Raw genomic sequence first — 21,935 nt, 5'->3', positions numbered from 1 at the left:
CAGTCAATCCCAAGACGATGCTTGCTCGATACTTCTGGATAATTCCGATCAAAGAGAACAATGGAGCGCGGCCCATTAATTCGGGATATCATCATGCATGGACAGTTTACCATCCTCACCGGCGTTCAGCTAGCGCTGCCTGGCGCCTTTCGAGCGTAATATGAATTAGCGTTATATAACGTTATCTTCTCTCCCGGATCACGTCTTACACAGATAGGTGGATACCCTATGAGCATCTCAAGAAGAGCGAGCGCGCGGATCGTACAAGACAGCACCACGGCGCATTCTTCACGTTCGTTCCTGCTGCGGAATAGATTACGAGCTCGCTGCTGCGCATGGAATTAGACATAAAGTTATCACTTGATCAAGTCTCCTCTTCAACTTGGACAAAGAATGTCAAATCCCTGGGTCGTGAAAGTGAAGAGAGAGAGGGCTTGGGCCACGGCGTATGGCCTATGAACTCATGCAGGATGGTCCGGTACGTCGATGAGTCCAGACAGAGGATAAGTTAGTCATGTAGAGACACTACCTATACATTGGCAAGGAATAAAGGTATCTCATCGTAAGAGGAATTATAATAAGAGGTAACTCGTACAAGATATACACAAACTCTGTATAGTACACAAAAACACACAAATGTACAAAGAGATGAATATAACATATGAGGTGGTGACTAACATGATCAATCATTACTGGTCTCTACTCTACGCCGCATTATAAGCCCCATGCCCAAGTCCATCCTATCTTACGGTGTGTTTTTGAAGTTATTACTCCTCCTCATCAACAACCATCTCCCCACTCCCCTGCCTCTCCCTATTATCACCCTCACCCTCCTCCTCTCCACTCTCCTCATCCTGTACCACAACCCTACTTTCCTCATCAAAAATCGGAGCGAAGCTTGACCCCGTCCCCGTGCCAGATCCACTACTCGTCCGTCCCCCTCCCCCTCGGCGGGGAGTCGACGGGGTAGGCGACCCCCCTTCCTCCGGTCTCCTAATCCTCGTTCGTCTAACGCTAAACCCTTTTCCAAGGTGAGAAACGTGGGTGGGACTAGCTACAAACGAAGTATGACTAAATGCCGGTGGTTGAGTATGGGTTCGTCTACTGGGTCCGACATCTGGTAATGAGTTTCTGCCGGCAATCCTAGTTGATCTTCTATTCCCAGAGCCGGAACCAGATGCAGAGGGTGATCCACCATATCTAGCTTTATTAGTTCCTACTTCCCATCTATCTAACGGAGTCGTCGATTTATTCTTCTTGTACGATGCTAATATTGGAGATTCAATCAATAGCGGATCTTCCTCCTCTTCTTCCTCTTCTTCACTAATATAGTCCGATTGATTGACAGACTCGAACACCGTTCCTTTACTTTTCTTCCCCTTCTTCCCCCTATCAACTCTCAAACTCCTCTTCCATTTTGGTGTCCTAACCAGATCCAACTTATCATCATCAATCCCTTCGGGGAATGGCGAATGGTAAGCTGACGGGGTAAAGTTGAAAACGTCGAATACAGTTTGTCCACCCCTATTTGACGCAGCGACCAAAAGGTTCCCATTGAACGCTACTTGCCATACCGAGCTGATGCCCACTACCAGATCACGGATATACGTGCCAGTCTTGATGTCCCATAACTTCAGGGCACCATCCGATCCAGATACCACCTTGGTTTCATCATGTTGGAAACACGTTATGGCTCCTCCATGAGATGCCAAGACGTTCTTCATCTGGAGTGTCTCCGGATCCCATATTCGCAAAGAAGCATCCGCAGCGGCCGACACAAGGTAATTCGGTGATATACCAAGTAGCCCGACCAAAGAAGTGTGTCCAGTGAGGGTATGCAGGCAATCTCCTGTACCCACATCCCACACTTTAACGGTGTTGTCCATTGAGCCCGAAGCACATCGGTTACGGTACTGGTCGTATACTATGCTGTAGACTGCGTTCACATACCTTGTCAGCTCAGCTGCTGTTACATTTAAACGAGATGGCTCACCCTTCGCTTCATGCCCCGTCAAAACATGGATGCAAGTCCCCTTTACGATATCCCAAACTCTAACGCTCATATCGTAAGACCCAGAAACGCAAATCTTCCCATGTGTGGCAAGAGCTCGAACAGCTTGACTGTGACCTTCCAGTAAATGGAGGTGATAAGGGTTGGCTTCCGGAGGAGCTGCTTCGCTTTCGTGATCGGAGGCGCCCTGCAAATATTCTCGGATCAGCTTTGATACAAGAGCACGGCAGGATCGAACCAAACTCACAGTCCCATTATAGGGCCTATCACCTTTCTCAGGCAACCTCCAAACCCTCAACGTTGCATCTCTCGACCCAGTCACAATCATAGGATAAGGCGGCTGCCATTCTTTTTCCCTCTCGTTCCAAACAGGTTCAACGATCTGTAGACATCTCACAGTCGACGTATGTCCATTGAACACATGAACCTCTTTCAAATTCTTCAGATCCCATATCCTAACTGTTCGATCGGTACTTCCACTGACAAGCGTCTCGCCCTTATACTCCAACGTCCATACACCACCTTCATGTCCATCCAATCTCTTTCGTAAATTCCCACCAACAGTATCATATATATTGATCGAGTGATCATCCGACGCAGAAATAATCTTATCTTCATCGAATTGTAGACACGTGACGACATTTGTCCCATGACCAGAGAACGAAGTATGTTCAGGTCGAGTATGTAACCAAGATTTCTGATTCTGATACCGTCTCCTATAAACGTGTTTCAGAGGTGTCGGTCTCTCCTGTTCGAAAATGAGTCTCGAGGGATTCGTGGCAGATAACATCCGCTCGTCATCGCTGGGAGTATCTTCTCGACCAAAATTTTGTGTTTCCCTTTCCGCTTTCCAATCTAACGTTTCGTACCTGTCCAAGACTTTCCTTTCCTCCGATTCCTCCACTCCCTGTCCGTACCAAAGATCATCATCGATCAATCGTTGTTGCCATACCACCCGTTCAGTATCGATCATCCTCTTCCATTTCTTACACACCCTCGAAGCCACTGCTAGACCTGGACGATCGACTTTACGTAAAATCTGGACAGCCACTTCATGCGGTAACATAGCGATGAAATCTCGTTTCAGTGCGATGGAGGCGAAGGTCGATACTCGCTGGATGGTAGGCATACGAGATCGTCTGAGAAGGTGCATCAAGAAGTGTTGTTGAAGGCGATCAGGGAGTTGGTCGAATGATGAAACCAATCCTGGTAAAGATAAGAGAGCTGACATCTCCACTCCAGTGCCAAGGTTCGGCTGCGAAGGTGAGGTCGCACTTATAGGTGTCGATGGTCCAGCTTCATGTTCTGGCGAAGGTAATGGGGAGAGTAGCGATGAATTGCCAGTTTGAGGATGGATGGAGATCTCTTCTAACCCTCGTATCTTCTTTCTAGGGGGACTTCGTTGTCGGATCGCTAATTGTTCAGCAGCTGAGATAGGCGGAGTATTGGTCTCCACCTTCAGACCTTCTTCCTGCCTACTACCTGGTCTACTGAAATTGTGAGGTCGCTTCCTCACCTCCTTCCCTTTACTTCTGTTCAAAGCTTGAAGAAAGCCCACCCGTTCTTCTGGCCCTTGAAATTCTCTATTCACCGAAGAAGAGTTATAGGAAGACATCGGTAGAGTTTTCGTCCATCCTGGACCAGATGACTGTAAAGTGCCATCAGCACTGGGTGAGATCACCGATTCGTCCTGTACTACCACTCTTCGTCCACCCAGATTCAAAGTGAAGAACTGCATATCAGGTGGAGCAGGTTGATTGGCCAGAGGATATTGCTCTTGTTTGAGATGGGTAGGTAGACCTAGTGACTCAGGTGACGGTATGCGAGGTAAGACGATGGGTGCGAAGGAAGTTGTCGTCCGTGTCGTATGAGTGACACTGTAATCTCGTCAGCTCTAGCTTATCGCATATAACGGTGTGCGAGGTAGACTTACACAGTCTCAACCACAGCATCTTCCATGCGCAGGGTGGGCATCCCATTTTGCCATGTCAACCCTGCTGTTGAGGGTCCTCGAGTAGAGGCTGTGTGAGGCTCGTTATAGTCCATCTTCGGATGATGTTCGTGTGCTCAAAATACAATGTTCGGTTTCACTAGATTTACAAGAATGATATAGGTGTCACAGGTGTTGATTCTTGTTGAGAAAGACGGAGTAGAGGGCGGTGATCGGACTAAAAGCGGACAAAGCAGGATAGTCAGTATGTGTTGATGCTAATGTGGTAATGTGCTACTTTGTTCTCCCCAAAGATACAGGTGATGATCAAAGGAAGCTGTAAAGGACCTCTCTCTGTGTTATGCACATACACAAAGCAAGTCTTGGTCCAATCAACTTCGCTAGGAGGGGAAGGAGGTGGCAAAGGGGATACCACTCTATGTCATGTAAGACCGATATGATTATCATATAGACTGGATGATGAGTGGTAATGGAAGACGGCAAGGGAGGGTTGATATGGGCTGAGATGAGATGGAAGGTTGACACAGACAGGTGACAAAAGCGATATTCCACTCACCTGCCGACCTTTAAGTACGCCCTAATACTTCTTCCGATTCGCCTATCCAGTCTGATGCTGATTAACCCCAATAGCGATAACACCGATACTCTTACACTTTGCTCTCCTGATTCTATACAGCTAGGCCTCGGGAATAAGATGAAGAAGGGTTTCCAATCCGGTTTCCTCGTCAATGGTGTATTATAGTGATTACAAATGATGATGAGATGAATGATCCTTGGTATGTATCTCGAGTGTCTCTTCTCTTCTCAATAATGTCAATGATAGGTCTAAGAAGACGACTGAGAAGAAGTAGAGCGAGGAAGAAGAATGAATGAGTGTGAGTGTGTGTATAAAGATGTCTTAAAGAGTTGTCTCTTGTGTCTTTGTCCGTTCGCAGGTGAGTGAGTGCAGGTTAATTCGCGTCCTAAGCTTGGCCCTGAGCCATGAATGATGTATACCACGTGGAGTAAGAGGCACCGTGCGACAAATGAGGCACGGTCAAGCGAATGGTCCGAAGTCGGCATTCACTTCAATGTGTGCTCTAGATGCAGACATGCAAACCATGTAAATGGTATACAACTTACCATCCTGAGATACAGTATCTATATGTTTACTATACTATATCACCTACCCCTCCCACCCCTCAGCCAACTCATTCAACCTCCTCTCCCTCCCCTCTCCAAGCCGACTATACCTACCATGTATATCCCGATTAATCATCCCACTAACATACTCCCCAACTGCCAAACTACTAGTCAATCCAGGACTATTGAACCCCAACAACTCGATGAAACCCTTTCGACTCTGGTCATGCCGTATCATAAAATCTGAGAATCCAGAATTAGGAGGCGCGATGTTAGGTCTGATACCGGAATAATCAGGTGATAGATTGTTGGGATTTATATTTGGTAAATAGTCTAATACGCTCTCCGCGAATTTCGAGATGAGTTCGGGAGAGTCTGATGGGGCCAGGTGGGTCTCCCAGAATTCGGGGTTGGCTAGGTATTCTTCCCATGTGCCTATTATTTGGACGTCTGGGCCGAATTTGATATGCCCTTCTAGGTCTAGTGTCTGTTTATATCACATCATAGATTATCCCATTATGATTCAGAGTATGTACTTCAGAGGAGATCGTGGTTTGTACCTACCAGATGTGTACCGAGATGATCGATGTTAGCACTCGGACATGGGTAAATCAATCTTGATACCTTATCTACACCTGGTCCCTTGTATGACATGTAGTTGCCTAACGTATACTGATCAGCCTTTGTGTCAGAAGTAGCGAATATAAGATACAGACCCACCTTTGACAGCATACATCCTCATCTCCCCATCTTGTACGACCCCATCCGTCAAACTCACTGCCCCCAACCCAGCAGCATTTACCAGCACCTCGGTTCTTACACTCTCCACATCACCTTTTTCACCTTCCCCCAATCCCTCCCAATTAGTTTCCAGCTGAACAACCCATCCATGTCCTTTCTCTTCTTTATCTATCCTTACTACTCGGGTACCAAGTACGATCACCCCTTCTCCTCTATCTTGTCCCCCGGAAGAAGCTGATGAGGAAGAAGAGATATAATCTGAATCTTCGATCTCTCTTTCCAACGAATCAACCAATCCCTGAGAATCCACTATCCCCGTAGAGGGTATCAATAATCCCCCACAAACGCTATTCGATAAATCAGGTTCCAAATCCCTAGCTTCCTCGCCTGAGAGGAATCTCGTAGATATACTAGATGATTCGGTGTCATTGGGATCTGCAAGGAAAGAGGGCTGCTGAGAATGACGTTGGAGTTTCTGAAGGTATGGGATCTGGGATTGCGAGGTGGCTACTACGATCTATAGTGCTCACTGATCAACATATATTCGATACCGTGGAAGATGAGTGGAGGAGTGCGCTATCAATTCATAGATATACCTACCTTTCCTGTATTCTTGTATCCTATTCCGAGAGATTTACATCGCTCATACAGCAGATCTCGTCCTCGTATACATAATTTCGATTTCAAACTACCAAGTGGATAACTAGATTATCTCATAGACTATCAGCCCTCATCCATCTGTATGAATAGGAATGTACGTCGACGAGGGATAGACTCACTATATACCAGAATGTATCACCTCGGAATTTCTTGCGCTATACACATCCTATCAGCAACACCGACATTCAAGGAAGCTCAGATAGGAGGATACGCACGTCGTTTCCTGTCCTAGCTTCTCACTATCATCAGCTATCATATCTTACCTTAAGATTAAAGGCACAACAACACTCACTTGGCCCCTCCTCTCTACTAGGAACGTAGTCTTATCCCTCCCCGAAGTGTTAACAAGCGAAGCGGCCACGCTCAGCCCCACGGCTCCTCCGCCAATTACCAGGTGGTCGATGGTTGTCGAGGGGGGTTTGTAAGGGTATAATTGGCGGAGGTATTTCGCTCGGGAGATCGCTTTGAACATTTTTCTCATTCACTTTTGAGGAAAACAATTCTGGTCGACTTCGATAGCTTGAGACTGGGATCTCAATGAAGATTCCTGTCAGAGAACGAGTGATTAAGACTAGAAGGATCAGGGGTGGAACTCTCAAAAGATAACAAATGTGATGTCGGATCGGATGGAGTTCACCGATCTCTTTGGCTGCAGGTATCGCTTCCGTCGGAATTGAGTGTACAACGTACAACGGTGGGTAAGATCAATGCGCTGGAGGTGGATCTCCCAGGTTGGAACATGATGATATGCATGGGTGACCTGTCAGTACAAGACCTAGACATCCAAGAGAGCAGCATCATAATGAGACGCAATGATGCATCTGTATACATACCAACGTCCTGCTTTTGCTGAATGGGAAGTGACTTGCCGGCTGTCGGCATTGGAAACATCCTTGAACAGCCCATGCAACAGTTAAGCAGCGCATGTACTTTGCTTGACAATGGAGGGAAGATACAGGAGAATCACATGGACTATACCTGTACTTGCATGAAATTGCTTCTCCGGTGTATGAAGCATGAGCAAGTGGTATCGAACAGTGTTGTATGTGGACGATGTGTTACGCTGGAACCTGCACCGCCACGAAGCGCAAAGAACGAGTGACATCACCATAGCGGGAGAGAGATCAACATTCAACATTCAACTGTTCTCTCTTCTCTACCCCATCAACCTCGTTGATCCTGATTGATCATACCCCCATCATCGCTAGAGCTACACCATTCTTAGTGTCCCAAACCGAGTGAGCTGCTGCAGCTTGGGAACTCACCAACACCGGAACATCCGATTCAAAGTTGTGGTAAACAAACAATCAATTGCTGCAATTGTCGTTGCCTTAGCCATCGAGCAAGTTATATACTAAACTTAGCCAACATGGAGACTAGACTACCACCGCCCTCGGGTAAGTTTGTCCTCCATTTAGCAGACAATCAATCACCCACTGCCCTCTCTGCGCATGCATGGGTACAACTACCATAGAATGCTGCTTCACCCTTGAATGGGTTCTCTGGTCTCCATTCGTTCTGCGCATTGCATTGGTATCGCGACCTAGCACTGACCAAATGTTCTATCTTTGTTCGCATCACCTATATATATCATCGGTTGTCACCTTTCATAACATATCGAGTACATCCTTTGACGATTCCTCCTATCAACTGGCTCAACCTGTCGACCAACAAACACCTTGCCACCTATTCTTATCCTGCCTTCCATCTATCATGATTATCAACGTCTTTCTTGCACGTACACCGTCCGAACTGCAAAATCAACTACATCAATATCAACGAACCCGCACTGAACGACGGCATCTCACAAATCACCTCTCTTCGTTCCCAATCCCGATACCAATCACCTCACTCAACCCTCGATATCATTTCCACAATCCAACATGTCCACCATCAACAACCCAACAACAGGCCCACCACCAAGGTATACCGCCGTAGTACAGAAAGTCTACCCATACTCCCTACGTCCAGTCATATTCTTTACTGCTGGATTGGGTGTCATCTATGGTCTAGCATTGGGAGTGGACAGTATAAGGGATATGGGGAATGATAATGGTGCGTATTCATGTCATCACTGGTGTGTTTAGTACGAGTGGTGCTGATATACCTACACGATCACGTAGAAACTGCCAAGATGAAAGTATTCGACATTGTGCAAGCGATATTGTATTTCGTAATTGCTGTTATAGAGGCGTTCTGCATATTCATCGCTATTGTCGTGAGTGGCCTTTTCATATTCTTACCATTCAACAGAAGAGAAAGCATTGTTATACTCTACATGATATACTAATGCCTATCGTTCAACTTTATAGCAAAAGACCAACCTAGCGAGATTATTCATCGTCCTAGCTCCTGTAGGTATCTTGGTAAATGTGGGAAATCAGATCATCTCTGTCATCATTCATTTCTCCATGAAGGTAAGCTATTTGAATCTTGACCATCGTCAACGATCAGGTGACACAAGCTGACCTTTTGGTCATGTCAATAGAAAGATCTAATCGAGCAGTGTGTCAAGAATGAAACTGGACAAGCAGCATTCGATGTAAGTGGCCTATCCTGCTAGAATGATTATGTCATCCTTCACAGCGGACGAACCCACTTGAAGCTGATTCCCCACGCTTACATGTAGAGATTCGGCGATACAACTACTATCAACGATGACCAAGCCAATACCAGTGAGTACTCTTTCTCATACTCCACGACGGGTGAGCTGATGTACAAAACCAGTCTGCGACAACGCATGGGATCGAGGTACATGGTCTGTATTCGCTTGGTTATTCTTATCCCTCCTAATATCAGTGAGCCACCTCACCTCTGTTAGACCCTCACTCCAATTATACTGATCCTCGTACCTACGTTAGCTCCTATTCGCCTCAATCCTCTTATCATACTACCGCCAACTCCTTGACCCATCCTCCATCCGCTCTCGAACTCGAGTCATCCAGAACCAGAACCAGAACCAATCATTCCAAATGCAACCAGGCTACTATTACCCTCCACCACCCGGCCCTCCAGGCCAAGGGGCATCTCAAGCATGGATGGTCCCTCCCTATCCCGGTCCACCAATCAACGGACCCCCTCCAGGAGGGTACGAGAAAGGCGAATATCATCCCGAAGCTTCCTGGGCTCAAGGTGGGCCAGCCGAGGGCACTTCAGTAAATAGGGAAGAAGAGGAAGCGTGGTCCCGAGCTCAGTCTCAGGGAGTTACAGCGCATTTGACTGGACATGCGCCTCAACCACGACGAAGCGATGAGGAAGAGAGGAATGGGAACACGGGGTATAGGATTGGGAATGTTGAGGAGGACGAGGCGTGGGAGAGGGCGAGGAATGAGGGGGTTACGGCGCATTTGACGGGCGGTGGGGCGGGGCAGAGGAATAGGGAGGGGACTGTGTAGGGTTGAGCAAAAGGAGTGAAGGAAGGATAGTCATTTGGTTTGGTGGATGTGTACGTGGCCGATGGTATCTGAGGATAGGAATATTAGACGATTGGATAGGATGTGCCTTGTAATTTGGGGAAGGGATCAGTTATGAGATGAGGTAGAGATAACATGATACGTTAAACGACAATCAATACTGTCTTTTTTTCGTTATATATGCTATCTGGATGTATGTATCTTGCAACGATCTGCTCGTGTTCATGTACATGAATCAGTCTAAGATCGCAATACAAGATTGTGCATATTCGAGTATTCTTCATCAGTATCAGTGATGGTAGTGCTGTGCCACGTTGAATCGGTCGTACGGTGGAGGCTGTCCGTGAGCTGTTGTTGAGATACCAAGCTACACCTCAGATGGTAAAAGCGACTATCATTCCTTCCTTCACTTTACACCAAAATATCCCAAAACAATACTCCAAGACAAGGCAAGATGTCATCGACGGATCTGGAGAGACTAGCAAGATGGCGTACGATTGGAGCGAGACACTCCGAAGAGGTCGTAGAACTGGGACTGAAAGTATCGAAAGGGGGCAAAGTAGGTGATCAGGGTGAGTTGAATGGTGCCATGAAGTATAGATGGTATCATCCCTGATCTGCTATCTCCACTTCATCTCTAGGAGAGCGCACCAAGATGATATGCTGACTCGTGGTTTCATGCAGAATGGGCATTAAGAGAACAGCTGGCTATAGCTGCGTTGGACTTGGGTCAGATCGAACTTTCTCAGGTAAGTGTAACCCACAACTCTACATCATTTGTATAACTCATACCATCAATCCAATAACATGGCATTATAGCACCTCTCAATAATGAACCTAGGAAGAATTGCATGTATGTACTGTACTGATGACTCGTAATGATTATTATAGGAACAGATCAAATTACTTCACTCCAAATTCCCTTCATCTCCCCGTGTCAAGATACTTGATGGGTTGTTGTTAGAGTCTCAGGGGAGGGTGGAAGATGCTAAGAGGCTTTATGAGAACCTGTTATTAGTGGACGAGACGAACGTGGTGAGTATTCCGGTGATATCTAGACACAGATCCAAGTCGAAGCCCAGTGGAAAAGGGTCTTGGGATACGGACTGGCGCTCGTCAAACACTCATTCGTTCGCAGTGAGAATAAGGGGCAAAGTCATGAGCCCTTCTCTAAATGTATTGCGGATAGAAAGGAGAGAGACATACAACCTCAATATCTCCCATTGATTCACGAGATACTCTGACTAATTCTACTCCCTCAAATGTAGTCAGCGCACCAACGTCTAATCTCACTCACCCTCTCCCTCTCTTCCCCCTCCAGCGCCATCCCCCCACTCCTGAAATACCTCGATACCTTCTATTCCGACCCTTCGGGCTGGTCCCTGCTCTCCGAACTATACTGCGAACAGGGGATGTACGTCCAGTCCCTCGATGCCCTGGGCCATTTGTTGAGTTTGCAACCATGGGATGAGGGGGCGGTGAGGAGGGCGGGGGAGGTGGCTTATACCCTTGGGTGGGTGTTCTTCTTTATCTTATCAGGTGTAGATGAGGGGTTTGCTGGTTATAGTACACTGTTCTTCCCTTCATGGTCGACCTAGATCCACGGATTGATGTCAAACAAGAGAAGAGAGAGTCACGATAGCTGATATGTGATAAACGTACATAGCGACTATCAACTATCCCTCAAACATTTCCTCCGGTCTATAGAAATGCAAGGAACGAGCGAGACGAACCCCAACCCCAAGCGAACTAGGACATGGTGGGGGGTCAAACTGGTCAGTCAATCCGATCCAATATAATCCTATTTAACCTTATATCAAATATGAAATCCTGTCTTGTCTTTCCTCCTCTCCTCTAATAACACTCTTCTCTCCGTGCTGTACACACGCTGACGCTCACTCCCAATAGGCCGTTTCTCGATTACTTGAATCACCAAATAGCGAGACCACCGTACCACCAGAGATGCAAAGTACAGAGAAACAGCTGAAATTGCTGGACGAGCTTGCTACTGAGAAGATACTTCAGAATGGCGGGAAAGGGGTGGGATTGGAAGTTAAGAGGAAAGTGTTGAGTGATGGGAGGGAGGTTGTACGATGATTCACCATGGGGCGAGATGTATAGTTCTGCTCTACCTGTTCAAATGATAGCTGCACTTTACGAGGGGTGTACTTAGGATGATCTCTTTTTGATGAGTTTAGTGCGAGTACAAAATGTGAAGCGGAGATGAGATTGCTCATATGGTAACATGTATTCTTGGACATGCAATAGCAGGACTTACTCATGAAATGCAGTATCAGTGTCCTTCTGATAGATATCAGTGAATCGAGAATCATCTCACAATCCCAATGCGTCTGTGTTGATATTATGCTTGTGCATTTATCTTATAGTTGTGGATTTATAATGCATTTTCTTCGATCTTCATTAATTTGTCCCCATGTCATATGCCACTTTTACTCGTTGAAAATGCCACTTTCACTCATTGTTTCAACTGAAGATACTTCTTTTACCATTTCTCCATCCTCCCTCCTCTCCACCACTCTGAGAGTATCCATCCGTTCATTTACATGCCATCGACTTCAGACCCCACCCTAAGCCTGGGTATCGTTACCTTTGGCTTCCTCGCTCATAGCTGCTTTGGGGGTGTTTGTTCGCTGCGAGGTGGACGAGTAGGGTCAGCTAACGCCCCTGTTTGCTTTGATTTTGATGCAGAGTAAAGGGTTCAAAGGCTACAAGACCACTGTCCATGAATTCTGCGTCTGCTCGGAAATGACACCGGACTGACATTTGCTTATGCGCAGGATAGTAGTCCTCTGAACCAGAATGGCAATCGAAGAGCAAAACTCACCTCAGCCCTCAAGATACTATCCTTAATTTCCTTCTGAGTAGGTTCCCCCTCCTCCTTACCCGCAGCGTTCTCGTTCTCATCCTCAGAGCCTGGTGCGTCCTGACTATCTTCACCCGAAGCTTGCGACTTGGCAACCTCATTGGCATTCTTACCGCCAGTCTTGGATTCAGGTTTGAGAGAGTCTTCCTCGATCAAGTTCTCGGGCATGGTCTTGGATTCGTCCTTCTTCACTGGGATTTCGTTGGGGGACTTGTCCGCGTCTTTGTGGATTCCTGAAGGGTCGGGGGTTTTCTAAGCAAAAGGAGAAGATATATAAGCTTGAGCCCTTTTCTGAAAGAAAGCAATGTGATGTGATGTAAGAGGGGTATGATAGATTTGTACGATGGTAAAGCAGGAAAATGATCATGTCTCTATAGACGGCTGCCCGGTCAAGCGATGATCTCCCACTCACAGGTGAATATTTCAAAGTCTCAGTAGCTTGTACCGGCTCTCCTTGCTTGACGGTAGGAGCAGACTCGTTGATCTCTGCTCGTACTTTGGCATGTTCTTGAGAATGTGTAGCATCGTGGGATGCAGCTTTGGAAGGGAGGAGGAGGAATGCACCCTGATGGAGGAGATGGCCTGTTAGCTTTAATTCCATGGGAAGAAATCAGTAGGAACAGATCACTCGGCCGGAATGGTAATATTTTAAGGAGCAGTAGATAGTGATATCCTCTCTTCAGATGGTGGGTGTGGAGAAAAAGAGATGAGACCCAACTCACCAATGATCCAAATACCACTGCCGAACCAATCATCCAAGTGGTATCGCCCCCTTTCTGAGGTCCAGTAGAGGCATACCTCCTAGCTGCTGGTTGAGCAGAGAGGGTAGCTCGGGATGCGAGTCGGGTTGAGAGTCTGGTAGCTGATCTGAATGACATTGTGGGAGTGAGTAGGTTGCACAAGATGTTGTTTGCAAGTGAAAAGAGTGTTTTATAGTAATATACTAGTAGGAATGGATTTAATGAGTAATGGTTGGTTATATGGGGAGGATGTGGGATGTGGGATGGATGACGTTGTATCCCACTGTACTGACGTTATACTGAGTGAATACGGCCGGCTATTGATCGGTCTCTCCATCATACAGATCGGGAACATCGTCCGATCAACCATGAGACGGCCACGTGTCTGTTGGCCAAAAATATATGCCACAACTGGAAACACCGCACACAGCCAAACAAAAGTCCGAGCGTACGAGTAACTTTGCCTTTACGATAATTCTGGCACTTCTCTTCGATAATTCGATTTGTTCGTGTTGAGAGCTTCACCTTCCACTTCTCTTCTAAGGTATAATCCATTAGTCAAACCCCACCAAAACACCTCCAACAACATGTCATTCCCCCTCCCCTCCCTCATTCCCTCATCTATCGCCGGTCCCTCGCGAATCCGTCTATTCTCCACCACCCCCGTATCAAACGTATCCAAACGCAAGCTCATAGCCAAACGGCGCAAAGCTGCCAACCTCGAACTCCAAGCCTCCAGAATCATCAAACCCGAATCCGTCGATCCTGTCCTGGGAAGAGTCAACTACCGAGCACCCTCTTCACGAGCATTGTCTTCGACCCAAAGTCCACCCCCTCAACCAGAGAACGAATGGTCCAATTCCAAGCTCAAGGGTGTTCTATTAAACTACGACGAAATCGCCTATTCCCCTCCTCCAAACTATGCTCAGGGCGAACGACCGAAGTACCTCGTACCAGGAATAAGTCCCTCCGATGAGGATCTGCTATTTGGTGCTCTGCCGCATATCTCCACTGAGCTGAGTTACTCCACCTCGAACAGTGGGGGGGCGAATGCCACTGGGAGTGTGGAGGTGGAGCAGAATAGGCAGAGCGAGATGCTCATGCGGATATTGGATTTGAGAAACTCGTCCAAGAGTAGTGTGAATTTTTTGAATAGACAGAGAGTGATTGATGCGTTTGGCGGTGGGAAGGATACGGGTAGTTCGAAGGTACAGGGTGAGTCGGGTGTTTCGTATTAACATTTCTTTATCGTTATTCTATACCCCTTCTCCCTCTGAATACGTCGCATACTCTTATTCCCCATCTTACCATCTAAACCTTCAATCCCTATTCCCTTTTTTGAAACAAAAAAATTATTATAACATTGCTAATTCTGATACTAAACACAGCCGCCCTCCTAACATCCAAGATCCACAATCTCCTCTCCCACACGCTGCAAAACCCCAAAGACACCTCTAACAAGCGCTCCCTCCGTCTGCTCGTACAAGAACGAGCGAGGCATCTAAAGTATTTCAAGAGGACAAATTCAAAGGAAGCGTACGATGGTTTATTAGGTGATCTCGGCTTGGAGAAGGGCGCGGTCGAGGGGGAGTTGAGATTTGCTTTTTAGTGTGGGATATCCATGTCAACGTGAATGTGAGTTGTGTTCACCAGTATATCTATTTGGGCGAGTAATCCTTACTGTTCCTGTAATTCTCGTTATCCCTTCCCTACCACTTGTCTGCGATCATTCTCTCCCACCACCCCCTCTAATGATGCTTATCCAAAACCTGATTTAATGAGCCTGAGCCCCCTGACAAGGGTGTGGACGATACCTTTTTATTGGCCTGAAACTACCTATACATCTCATGTCTATCGTACAACATCTACCAAACATACAAAGAGAAGATAGGCTAACTCAGTATATCGTTGTACAGGGTTTTAACCCGCTTTGGCCAATTCAACCAACACCTCTCCCTCCTGAACTACCCGTCCTTTCTCAACGCTCACGCCTCCCACCAACCCATCTCTGTTCGCTCTAATGGATATCTCCATCTTCATACTTTCAAGTACCACCAGCACTTGATTCTCTTTCACTTGATCCCCAATTTTCACTTTTACTTCTATTACCGTAGCTGGCATTGGCGATATCAACTTATCTTCATTACTGCCACTCGAGGTCGAAGTAAATAAAGAGGGATCTTCAAGTACTGTAGGCTGATGAGATAGGATATAATGAGAGGAAGATGCAAATACGTGTAATTTCTCCTCTGCTGCGTTCTTACCATGTCCAACTACAGGGATAATCGTAGATGTACAGTGATCGGTCCCTATCTCACTGACTAGCTCTATACCTCCTGAATCTAATTTGCTCGATTCGATGTTCGTCCATTCACCCAAATCTATACTGACCATATATCCCTGATCGATATGCCTGAGTCTAACGAGATGATCATCTATCTTGTATTCTTTGATCACCTCATCGCCGAATCGACGGTTGACAAGTTTTGACCACGGTCCATCACCCAACGATTGATGGTCTTTCTCAGATCTCAGAGTGAGGTAGAGAGCCGCTTGAACTAGGACGTTTGTGGGGATATGACGAGGGGGGAAGAGGTCTGTTTGGTATGTCTAGGTCAAGTTAAAAGAAATTTCCTATCACCTTCTTTAGCTCCACGCGATTGACGGAAGGCCCAAGAAATGGCTGAGATCGCAATGATATGGAGAGACAGATCAGTCTTCTAGCACGAAGTACTCACCGGCACAAAGCTAGTCTCGACAGGACCTCTCGCAAACACCTCATGCCCCGCTACACTCTTCAAAAACTCTATATTGGTAGAAGGTCCGACCACCTGATATTCGCCCAGAGCTGATCGAAGAAGGGACAAAGCAGATGATCGATCAGGACCATGAACAATGAGTTTGGATATCTAAACGAGGTATCAGCTCATGTATTCATGCGATTAACTGATCAGCCAAGAAAAGAGGGAGAAGCAAATAGCTGAGAGTGCACCATGAGCCTGGTGTAAGCCGACTTACCATTGGATCGTAGTACGAGCTAATCTCGTCACCTTCCCAGAAACCCGTTTCAAGTCTATGAGGTACGTTGACAGGTGCTTTGGTATGTAGCAACCTTCCTGCGTCTGGTAGGAAGTTGCTGAGCACCGATTGATAAGCTGTAGACCACCCTCAGTATCAAAACCTGGAAAACGACAGCTTACGACTCAGGTCTCTCGGCATATATCCTAGCTTCGAATGCATGTCCAATAACGGGTATCTGATCTTGAGTCATGGGTAATTGATTTCCAGCTGCGACCTTCAAATATATGGGGTAAATCAACTTGACTTTGCTTCACTAGCAGGAAATCCTAGCTGGACTTACAGATAATTGCCATTCCACAAGGTCGACACCGGTCACCATCTCCGTGACAGGATGTCTGATTCCACCAATTATCAGCTCGACTATCTTTGTGAATCGATACAGAGCTGTCTTACTCTACTTGAAGTCGTGTATTCCTATGCAAGTACAAACAGAAGACAGATCAGCTCTGGTAGCTAAATCTCCGAAGAGTACATCTTGCCAGCTGAATCAACTTACATTTCCATGAAGAAGTACTCTCCCGTCTCAGCGTCCATGATAAACTCAACAGTCCCTGCGCCGACGCTATCGCAAATCTCTGAGTCAGCTGTGATCGCGTACGCTGGATCCTCAGCTCACTAATTAACTGCCTTAGCCGCAGCAACAGCTTTCTCCGCAAAATCCTTCTTAAGCTTATCACTCAACCCAGGCGCAGGAGCTTCTTCGATGATCTCTACCAATCCCCGGAGAGCATCAACCCATCAGCTATCCATACATCTCTTCCTAAAGAAAAGCAAAGGGAGTTGGCTAAACCCACTCTGATGTCTCCTCTGAACCGAGCAATCCCTCTCAGAGAGCGCCACAGTATTCCCCAAAGTATCCGCAAACACCTGAACTTCGACATGTCTAGGCTTCTCCAGCCATCTTTCCAACAAGACCTCATCGTTGGAAAATGATTTGATGGCTTCTCGTTTTGCTGAGATCAATTCATCCTCGAATGCATTGGGATCACGGACGATTCGCATTCCCTTGCCTCCTCCTCCGTGGGTCGGTTTGATAAGGAGGGGATAGCCCGTTTGCTCCGCTCCCGCCAGGAGGGCTGAGGGGGATTGGTCGGAGCCGTGATATCCCCTACGATCGCCAATATTCTCAGCGTTTTCTTCCTTCTTCATCCTGACGGAATCAAAGAAAAGTGAAGTCAGACAGAAGTGGGCTTACGGTACACATGGTACACCCGCAGCTGCATGCAATGGTGAGCTGAGATCGCCATCAACACAGAAGAGAAGCTAACCAGTCATGATCTCCTTACTCTCCCTTTTCGAGCCCATACTCTTTATAGCAGACGTGGGTGGACCGATGAACACCAGACCTGCGTCCTTGATACGTTCGGCAAAGACGGACGATTCGGATAGGAAGCCGTATCCTGGGTGAATTGCCTACGAATGACCTCCGATCAGCTGAAACTTGAGAAGACTCGTCGATAATAGCTGACCTCTGCTCCTGTCGCTTTGGCTACTGCTAGGATCTTATCGATGTTTAGCTGTACATGGTACATCAGCTTCCATTCAAGTCCTATCCGGAGTTGGGCAGCTGAGAAATGGAGACTTACATAGCTTTCTGAGCTGGGGGCAGGACCAATGCAATACGCTTCGTCTGCCTACTCGTCCACCGAACATCAGCTGCTATCGTATTCCCCAAGGTTCGGGAAGCTGAACACACCATCTGAACATGTATACATCCTCTATCAGCCTCACTGAAGACTGCGACAGTCTTTACGCCGAGCTTCCGGGCGGTCCGAATGATCCGACATGCTATCTCTCCTCTGGTCATCCATCGTAAGCTATTATCTACCAGATTAAGCTAAAGAAGATAGCTTACCTGTTAGCGATTAGGATCTTCTTGAAATGAGGTTTGACACCTGAAGAGCTGCCGATCAGATCTGGCAGAGCAGGAGAGGAGGTAGGAGAGGGCTGAGAAGAGTGAAGAGAGCTTAGATGTCTAGCTTGTCTATGTGGGAGAGGTATAGGTAGAAGACGCGTTCTGGTGAGTAGAGTGGGTGTGATTCCTGGAGGAGGCCTGCGAGAGACAGGTCGAGATGCTCGAGCGATGGCTCTCATGGTGATAATATTGTTGAAACTGGAATAATTAGGACTCTTGGATAGATTCAGACTAGATATATATATATAGCCCAGAGATACGAGATGATAGTCAACGTATGCAACAGTACGAGTAGTCAGGTGGTCATCCCGGTTATTGCATCCTCCGGCCGGATCATGACTTTATAACAAACGGAATCAAATGTACAGCATCATGAGGCGGAGGTGGCCGCTCCTTTGGTCTACTACTAACTTGCTACTCACCCTTTTCACGCATTCCATCTCACATCGTCGTCATATACGCTCCCTCATATCTCGTATTCTTACTCTTGGCTCAGCAGATATCATTGTAATTCACATTTATACAACCACTTATTCGCACACTCGGCAAATCAGCAAGGACTACTCAACAGATTAGAGGTCAACGCTCGTTAATCTGACCTCCCGTACATCGCCCCGACAAAATGGCAGCTCCATTATACGTCACCCAGTCCGGAAGACTTTTCCACGCCGGTCTGATTCTCATCGTGACAGTGGGATTACCAGGTGAGCTGAACATTTCCATGTGAGATTATGAGATCTTAGCTGATGCACGGAATGTACAGCTCGAGGTAAGACACATATATCAAGAGCATTGGAACGATATCTCAGATGGTTAGGTGTGAAGACTAGAGTATATTCCTTGGGAGATTATAGGAGAAAGGTGTTGGGTGGGGCGGAGAATGTACCGCCAGATTACTTTCAGACGAAGTGTGAGTGTGATATTCTGCTTCAGACGTTTGTCAACCTCCAGTACTTTGACTACACTGCATTTTGTCATGATACGATATTCCATGAACGTTCACGATTATCCTTTTTCCTTTGACCCCTGATTCCTCTTACCCGCTCGATGGTTCTGAATTACTGACAATGTGATATGTCTTTCGCTATAGCTCCGCGGTCAGAAGCTACCAATGCCCTCCGGCGCCGAATCAAGAACGAGATCGAAGATCAAATTATGGATTTCTATACCGTCCAAGGTGGTCAGGTTGTGATATACGATGCGAATAATGGGAATGTCAAAAATAGGAAGGACTGTTATCAGAAGTTTGAGAGTAAAGGCGTACATGTTATTTTCTTAGGTGAGCGATCCTCAGATCTCGTACTTTGTTGTGTATATGATGAGCTATAATGACGGATTCCTTGCCAAACAGAGAGTATATGCGATCAAGAAGAAATCATCACGGCTAATATAAGGAGTGTCAAATTATCTTCACCTGATGTGAGTTGAGTGTCAGGATTTCTCTGTAACTATTGACAACAATTACCAGTCTAAACGAATCATGACTGATCCGTCTATCACGCTATAGTACGCCGGATGGGACGCAGATCGCGCTGTGGCTGATTATTGGAGTCGTATTCGGGATCAAGAGCAGGTGTATGATACCGTCACGGCGGACGAAGGGCCGTTCATCAAGGTTATGAATGTTGGCGAGAGGATTGAAGTGAACAGGATCGAGGGTCAGTTATATCTTTCCATTCTAAGAAGATTACAAATTGATTTGAGAGATGATAGGATACTTACAAACGAGATGTTGTTTCTTCTTGATGAATATACATACTAAACCCAGGACGATATACTTTGCGAGGGTATGTACTCGCTCTCCTGTACCTTCAACTCACAAATAGCCTATCGCTCTTTGACAAATCTGGTGATTGTGCATTATCGCTTGAGGCTGATGTATGACCTTAGTCCGGTCAATCCCTCATCGAACACTCGTACAAAGCAGACTCCGACCTCTCACCAGCAGGATGGGAATATTCCGAACGGATGAAAGCCGCCGTCGTAGCTAGGCGAAAAGCGTTAAAGGAAGAGAGAAAAGCGAATGGCGAGGCGCCAGGGAATGAGAATCCATTACTTGTCAGTACCGCTTCAGATCTGTGGCACGACTTGAAATATTCCCGTGAACTGATTCAATGACAACCAATAGATCTGGACCTCAGCTAGAAGAAGAGCTTATCATACCGCCTGGCCATTTGTTCATTCTGGATTTAAGGTGGTTCAAAAACCTATAATGAGTGAAATTAATCCGTCAGTTGCCTTCTCGTGTACTGAAGTCTGAGGACAGAAACTGACTTTTGAATTGTCCTTAGTGGTGTATGGGATGGTCTGTCAACTGGAGAGGCGATGGAACTATACCCCGACGAATGGGATAGGTTCCTGAGTGATCCGTATGCCCATCGAGCTCCTAGGGCGGAATCATACCATGATCTGAGTGGTGAGTTGAGATTGCCCCGATGATAGTACAATCCAGCTAATCTGGAATGCAATGTGTAGTCCGACTCGAACCTGTAATCTTCGAGTTGGAACGATGTCAAGATGATCTTCTGATCATTGGACACGCATCTGTCATCAGATGTCTGGTGAGCTGATCCATCAGTACAATATTGCTAGCGTAGCTTATACCCATATCACAAACAGCTCGCCTACCTCGTCGGATTACCTCCCAACGAAGTTCCAGCGGTGGAGATTGCTCGGGGTGATTTGGTAGAAGTCACTCCAGCGAGTTATGGAGTTATTTCCAGAGCATTCCATTTCTGGTGCGTGGTCAGAATCCGACATTCTCCTGACCTCACACCCTCCTCGATTGTATCTAGCGTAATTCATCGCAACATTTATTGTGAGCTGATAGCTGATCTTCTTTTCCTCCATCGTTGTAGGTCGGGAGAAGGCCGCGGTGACGCCTCAGGTGAAAACCTATACGAAAACTTCGCCGAATCCACCTCAGGCAAGGGCAGTGTCCTACCAGACTCAGGAGTGAACTTCGCAGCAGACGCATTCAATATGGAACAAGAAGCAGAGGAGGAAGAGAAGATCGAGAAAGAGATCCAAGCTGATAATTTGGCTAAAAGCTTGAAAGGGAAGATATTGAATAAGTTGCATAATACGAGTAAAGACGGGACGAGGTCTGCGCCGCACCCTCATCCTACTTTACCGCATTTGCAGGAAGATCAGGAGAGGGAGCGAGAGGAAAGGACAACGGGCAGCGATGTGGATTATGGGAGTGATGAGGTTCTGAGCGAGGGGGATGGGGCGGGTGAGGAGGGGAAGGAGGGTGGGAGTTTGAGGGCGAGAGCTAGTGAGTTTTATCTATACTCTCTAGACTGTATTGTATGGGCACGGATGGGAAGGGAGAATCGTGGCTGATGTACGTTGTGATTTAGTGAGCATCTTGGAAATTTAGATGGAGCGGGTTATGTCAAGTGGAGAATAGCAAGC

At 46.8% G+C, this 21,935-nt stretch overlaps 8 protein-coding genes across 8 annotated transcripts; 4 read left to right on the top strand and 4 right to left on the bottom strand.

Moving 5' to 3' along the window:
* Positions 1-767: 767 nt before the first annotated feature.
* I302_102830 (uncharacterized protein) lies at positions 768-4,057 on the bottom strand (the record flags this gene model as incomplete). Its single annotated transcript, XM_019188200.1, has 4 exons — positions 768-1,936; positions 1,994-2,198; positions 2,259-3,888; positions 3,945-4,057. 4 exons carry the CDS (start codon positions 4,055-4,057, stop codon positions 768-770), a joined length of 3,117 nt encoding a protein of 1,038 aa, XP_019051078.1.
* Positions 4,058-5,127: 1,070 nt separating this feature from the next.
* I302_102829 (uncharacterized protein) lies at positions 5,128-6,957 on the bottom strand (the record flags this gene model as incomplete). The annotated part of the gene is made up of 7 exons (XM_065869567.1): positions 5,128-5,571; positions 5,649-5,746; positions 5,805-6,342; positions 6,426-6,528; positions 6,605-6,640; positions 6,701-6,717; positions 6,778-6,957. 7 exons carry the CDS (start codon positions 6,955-6,957, stop codon positions 5,128-5,130), a joined length of 1,416 nt encoding a protein of 471 aa, XP_065725639.1.
* A 1,411-nt stretch (positions 6,958-8,368) lies between these two features.
* I302_102828 (uncharacterized protein) lies at positions 8,369-9,880 on the top strand (the record flags this gene model as incomplete). The annotated part of the gene is made up of 7 exons (XM_019188198.1): positions 8,369-8,540; positions 8,609-8,703; positions 8,798-8,902; positions 8,974-9,027; positions 9,115-9,160; positions 9,213-9,283; positions 9,347-9,880. The coding sequence occupies 7 exons, from the start codon at positions 8,369-8,371 to the stop codon at positions 9,878-9,880; spliced, it is 1,077 nt and encodes a 358-aa protein (XP_019051076.1).
* Positions 9,881-10,352: 472 nt separating this feature from the next.
* Positions 10,353-11,995, top strand: I302_102827 (uncharacterized protein; the record flags this gene model as incomplete). Its single annotated transcript, XM_019188197.1, has 6 exons — positions 10,353-10,470; positions 10,583-10,647; positions 10,790-10,933; positions 11,167-11,411; positions 11,565-11,673; positions 11,807-11,995. 6 exons carry the CDS (start codon positions 10,353-10,355, stop codon positions 11,993-11,995), a joined length of 870 nt encoding a protein of 289 aa, XP_019051075.1.
* A 491-nt stretch (positions 11,996-12,486) lies between these two features.
* On the bottom strand, positions 12,487-13,660 carry I302_102826 (uncharacterized protein; the record flags this gene model as incomplete). Its single annotated transcript, XM_019188196.1, has 4 exons — positions 12,487-12,549; positions 12,744-13,034; positions 13,195-13,347; positions 13,505-13,660. 4 exons carry the CDS (start codon positions 13,658-13,660, stop codon positions 12,487-12,489), a joined length of 663 nt encoding a protein of 220 aa, XP_019051074.1.
* Positions 13,661-14,109: 449 nt separating this feature from the next.
* On the top strand, positions 14,110-15,131 carry I302_102825 (mitochondrial 37S ribosomal protein uS15m; the record flags this gene model as incomplete). The annotated part of the gene is made up of 2 exons (XM_019188195.1): positions 14,110-14,737; positions 14,911-15,131. The coding sequence occupies 2 exons, from the start codon at positions 14,110-14,112 to the stop codon at positions 15,129-15,131; spliced, it is 849 nt and encodes a 282-aa protein (XP_019051073.1).
* A 311-nt stretch (positions 15,132-15,442) lies between these two features.
* Positions 15,443-18,697, bottom strand: I302_102824 (acetyl-CoA carboxylase, biotin carboxylase subunit; the record flags this gene model as incomplete). The annotated part of the gene is made up of 15 exons (XM_019188194.1): positions 15,443-16,132; positions 16,261-16,431; positions 16,541-16,658; positions 16,723-16,817; positions 16,884-16,938; positions 16,997-17,017; positions 17,100-17,165; positions 17,220-17,313; positions 17,398-17,711; positions 17,799-17,820; positions 17,872-18,016; positions 18,073-18,120; positions 18,190-18,237; positions 18,300-18,402; positions 18,459-18,697. 15 exons carry the CDS (start codon positions 18,695-18,697, stop codon positions 15,443-15,445), a joined length of 2,229 nt encoding a protein of 742 aa, XP_019051072.1.
* Positions 18,698-19,140: 443 nt separating this feature from the next.
* I302_102823 (uncharacterized protein) lies at positions 19,141-21,900 on the top strand (the record flags this gene model as incomplete). Its single annotated transcript, XM_019188193.1, has 13 exons — positions 19,141-19,222; positions 19,282-19,428; positions 19,609-19,797; positions 19,870-19,937; positions 20,026-20,176; positions 20,232-20,305; positions 20,409-20,576; positions 20,647-20,747; positions 20,810-20,934; positions 20,994-21,079; positions 21,138-21,256; positions 21,377-21,795; positions 21,881-21,900. 13 exons carry the CDS (start codon positions 19,141-19,143, stop codon positions 21,898-21,900), a joined length of 1,749 nt encoding a protein of 582 aa, XP_019051071.1.
* Positions 21,901-21,935: the final 35 nt, after the last annotated feature.

Source organism: Kwoniella bestiolae, chromosome 1 (assembly GCF_000512585.2).
Source record: "Kwoniella bestiolae CBS 10118 chromosome 1, complete sequence".
NCBI classification, from domain to species: domain Eukaryota; kingdom Fungi; phylum Basidiomycota; class Tremellomycetes; order Tremellales; family Cryptococcaceae; genus Kwoniella; species Kwoniella bestiolae.
Note: the sequence above shows the minus strand (reverse complement) of the source record. Positions and strands in the feature narration are given on the sequence as shown.